Source organism: Mytilus edulis, chromosome 12 (genome assembly GCF_963676685.1).
Source record: "Mytilus edulis chromosome 12, xbMytEdul2.2, whole genome shotgun sequence".
Classification (NCBI taxonomy): domain Eukaryota; kingdom Metazoa; phylum Mollusca; class Bivalvia; order Mytilida; family Mytilidae; genus Mytilus; species Mytilus edulis.
Window position 1 is genome coordinate 18,338,665 of NC_092355.1, and position 4,376 is coordinate 18,343,040.

The following is a 4,376-nucleotide window of genomic DNA, read 5'->3' on the forward strand; positions in this document are numbered from 1 at the left end:
GTCAGAACTTTAGTAATAATAACATAAACAGTACCAATGTTTCTGTACCAAATTCTTATTTCTACATTAAATGTCTCTTCAGTGATGCTCGATGCCGATAGATTTGAAAATCCAAAGTTTATTAAAAATCTGAAGAACTATGAATAAAAAAAAGAACAAAAGAGTATAGCCACAGCCTGGTACAGAATCAGAGCTTAGCAAAAGGGAGATACATTCCTTGATTTATTTATTTTTCAAAATTTTGTATGTTTGTTTGCCATGCAGAGATAATAAAGATCGAGTAATGTACAGATTAATACATTCAAATGGTTTAAAATTGGGCATTCGTTTTTGTATGTTTACAAAAATATAACTCACTGAAGTAATTGACACCAAATTTTTCTTGAAGAAATGCACTATTAACTCTATAATTTCAGAATCCAGAGAGTAAAAGAGAAATGATGATGTCAAACTCAAGTCACAGCAACATATATCTGGAAGAACTAAACAATGCTAAAGTTCAGTTATTGATACCAAACACTGTACTTGCATTTGTGTTTCTAGTCACCGGTGTCGTTGGCAATGGTTTGGTCTTGTTCGTTTATAGATTTAAACTCAAATCAAAATCGGATGATAGATATTTTATTCCTTGTTTATCTTTGGTTGATATGATAGCTTGTAGCATTGGAGCAACATATGCGATTTCTATGAACTTTAATCCTTTTAATTTTCGAAGTGATTTAATATGTAAATTAGTTTGGTTTTTACATCAATCAATTTCCTTTAGCTCGGCTCTGTTGCTATTGGCAATTGCTGTGCAACGGTATATCAAGGTCAGTCGACTAGTAAACTCTTCCATGAGCCTGCGCAGTAAACGAATGACTATTATATCAATCTTGATTGGATCAACAGTTATATCAGTACCCTGTTTGGTTTTGTACGGCAAAGATGAGCTTCTATTGAAAAACGAAAACAGAACAATTACGGGATACAATTGCGGAGCTGTGCCAAATGTGAATCAAACTTTTCTGTTTAGTTATTCCGTTATATTACTATTGATGTGTTTGTCTGGGATTTTTGCAGTCATCATATTATATTCATTGATACTTCGTACAATATTCAAACATGAATCGTTCAGGAAGAGAAGTTTCAAAAGACCAAATAAACACTCTTTAAACGACAATGAACAACATAATTCAGGAAATACAATTCAAACAGAGATATCAAATATTACAGATGATGATTACTCTGTCGACAAATTTGAACCCAACACCACACAGATTGATTCAACGACGATAAACAATCAACAAGGCACCATGCAAGGAGGACCAGTTATTAAGCGGAAAAACTCTACTGTTCCGTTTGTAATCCAAACAAGACGAAAATCGAAATTTTTTAGAAATATCTCCCGTTTCACGCACAAACATCGATTCTCTGTTATGTTCTTCCTTATAACAATACTATTTTGTATTTCTTATCTTCCTAGAATTGCACTGATGATCATAGAATCTGTTATAGCTAATTTCTGGGACAATTTGACGGATCCGGAATACGTCATAGCTTTATGTTTTTATAGAGGACATCTTCTCAATACTGTTGTAAATCCTATAATATATTTGATTTTTGATACGGACTTTAGGTCATCATGTCAACGACTATGTTGTAGTAATGAATGAGACTATATAAATCTCGTAAGGATAAGAAAATATATTTCTATAATCTTTTTTTTGCTGTATATCATATGATAGCGTGTAGCATTGGATCAACATATGCGATTTCTATGAACTTTAATCCATTTAATTTTCGAAGTGATTTATTTTGTAAATTAGTCTGGTTTTGAAATCAATAGATTTCCTTTTACATCAATCTGATTGTTGCTATACTTTGTTTTTCGATTTATTATTTTGTATACTTGTTTTTTGTTAATGTTTGGTATACAGAACAGGCCGCTTTTTTTTCGCTGTTTTTTTTTTTGGCTCGGTAATTAGAGATTACTTAATTAGTTTCTTCCTTTCGGAAACGAAGTAAATAAATTATCAATCCGAAAAAATCCTCCCGCCCCCTTTTTTCTCGTCCAGAATTTCAAAAGTTATTTTTTTTATTCCATTTAATCGTAAGCTAAGGTGAACAAAACAGTTACAGTTTTTCTTTCATTATAAAAAAAACCCAAATGATTAAAACCTTTTTTTTATCACTTTCAACTTAAAATAAATTTCTATCAGACCACTTTGTCGAGAATTGACAAAGTTAATAATTTGCAAAGAAAACAATCCGTGGTAAGAGTGTGAAATAAGTAAAATCGCCAAGTGGCAAATAGAATATTACCATGATGGTAAATATTTTTTTCTGTATTCAACGGTTCAGATAAAAAAATCCAAATCTTTCTCAATCTGCAATTTTTACGTCCAGTTTGTATGTATACTTTATCATCAAGAGATAATTTTCTATAACTAAGTGTACAATATCTTTATCAAGCTTATTTAATTGTATTTAAAATAATTACAAACAACTATATTCTTCCCTGTTTCATTTGAATGCCGATATCATATCACTTAATTGTTTTTACTTTATGTGGGTTTTGCTTAGAGGAAGCTAATTTGTTTTATATGTATGTTTACATTCTAAATAAGCTTCGATGTGATGGAGAGTTGTCTCATTGGCACTCACACCACATCTTCCTATATCTATTGATGTTTCTACGAATACATCTTCTTAAAACTGTTGTAAATCCTGTCATATATTTAGTTTTTGATACCGACTTAGGGTCAACATGGGATCATAAGAATAAACTGAAATTAGATACCAGAATAAAAAATGTGTACGCTAGACGAGCGTTTCTTCTACATAAGACTCATAAGAGACGCTCAAACAAAAAAAGTATCAAACATCTCCCATTGACTGTAAATATATTTCTTAAAAATCAGAAGTTTACCTATATCATACTTTGGAGTAAGTGTGCAGCCACATTTCTATTATCAATCAAAACATATGGTGATGCGGATTGTTTTGCTCATTCAAATGAAATGGAGAATGGAAATTGGGAATATGTCAAAGAGACAACATCCATATCAAAGAGCAGACAACAGACGAAAAGCAGAATTGTAGAACAAAACGGAAAGTTCCTAATCAAATGACAAAATCCAAAGCTCAAACACATCAAACGAATAGATAACAACTGTCATATTCCAGACTTGGTACAGGCATTTTCTTATGTAGGTCATCATCCATTCGTAAATTTTACGGACGCCATCACGAGTTGGTTAACCGTTATAGAATAACCGTTTTACAAATGATATGTTCCTTACGTCGTAACTACAATCCCCTTCCCTTTCATGAATGTGACCTACCGAATTAGACTACTGTGAAAGTACTTTTATTCGTGGGGTACCAATTTTCGTGGTTTTCGTGGATGACTTTACCCACGAATTTAAGTGTCCAACGAAATAAAACATCCATTCATGATTGTCCAAATCAAGACATGGAAAAATCCCCATCGGAAGGTTTGACCACTGATATGATCTAGAGAATATATTGATTAACGCCAAATCTGAGAATGCTTTAATAGCAGTCACAGAACTACAAGCACATGCAGGATTATACCCATTTAATCTTTAATAACCTAAACTGTACAACTTTTGATCCTTTAATTCTCATAAAAAATATTTTTGATCGATGAAAGTCAGATTTCCGGTATTGATATGCTAGTATGATAAAGTGTTCATTTTATATCCTCATAGTTCTCGTATATATGGAAAATAATAATTTCATGCTGGGCTTGATTGTGATAAGAATTATTTGACAATTCAAGATACGTTTAAAGCATTTGTTTATGTAACAATTTTCAATAGGTGACATGTTTATGGCCTAATTAACACCTTTGATGGTCTTTAATCTGTTGATCACTGTATCATGGGTTAATAAGTGTTATCACTATGATTTACACGGGTCAATGTTTACTTTGCAATTTCTTCAAATCCAGACTTTTTGTAACCTTCGTTTCTAAAAGCTTTAATTTTGCAATTTTTTTTAGAAAACTAAAATCCACGAATTTAAAAACCCACGAACATGTAAATATTGCTCAATCCACGAAAATTGATACCCACGAATTAAAGTACTTTCACAGTATTTACAGGATTTGTTATCACAAAAGCAACACGACGGTAGCCACATGAGGAGCAGGATCTGCTTACCCTTCCGGAGCACCTGAGATCACCCCTAGTTTTTGGTGGGGTTCATGATGTTTATTCTTTAGTTTTGTTGTATTATGTGTACTATTGTTTGTCTGTTTTTTTTTTCATTTTGAGCCATGACGTTGTCAGTTTATTTTAGATTTATGAGTTTGACTGTCCCTTTGGTATTTTTTGTCCCTCTTTTATGTATTCCATCTGATATCAAGA

At 32.1% G+C, this 4,376-nt stretch overlaps 1 protein-coding gene across 1 annotated transcript; it reads left to right on the forward strand.

The window, feature by feature from the left end:
• The first annotated feature begins 318 nt into the window (after positions 1–318).
• On the forward strand, positions 319–2,488 carry LOC139497905 (alpha-2 adrenergic receptor-like). The gene has a single exon (XM_071286144.1). The coding sequence runs from the start codon at positions 438–440 to the stop codon at positions 1,653–1,655; it is 1,218 nt and encodes a 405-aa protein (XP_071142245.1). The 5' UTR covers positions 319–437; the 3' UTR covers positions 1,656–2,488.
• The last annotated feature ends 1,888 nt before the right edge of the window (positions 2,489–4,376 follow it).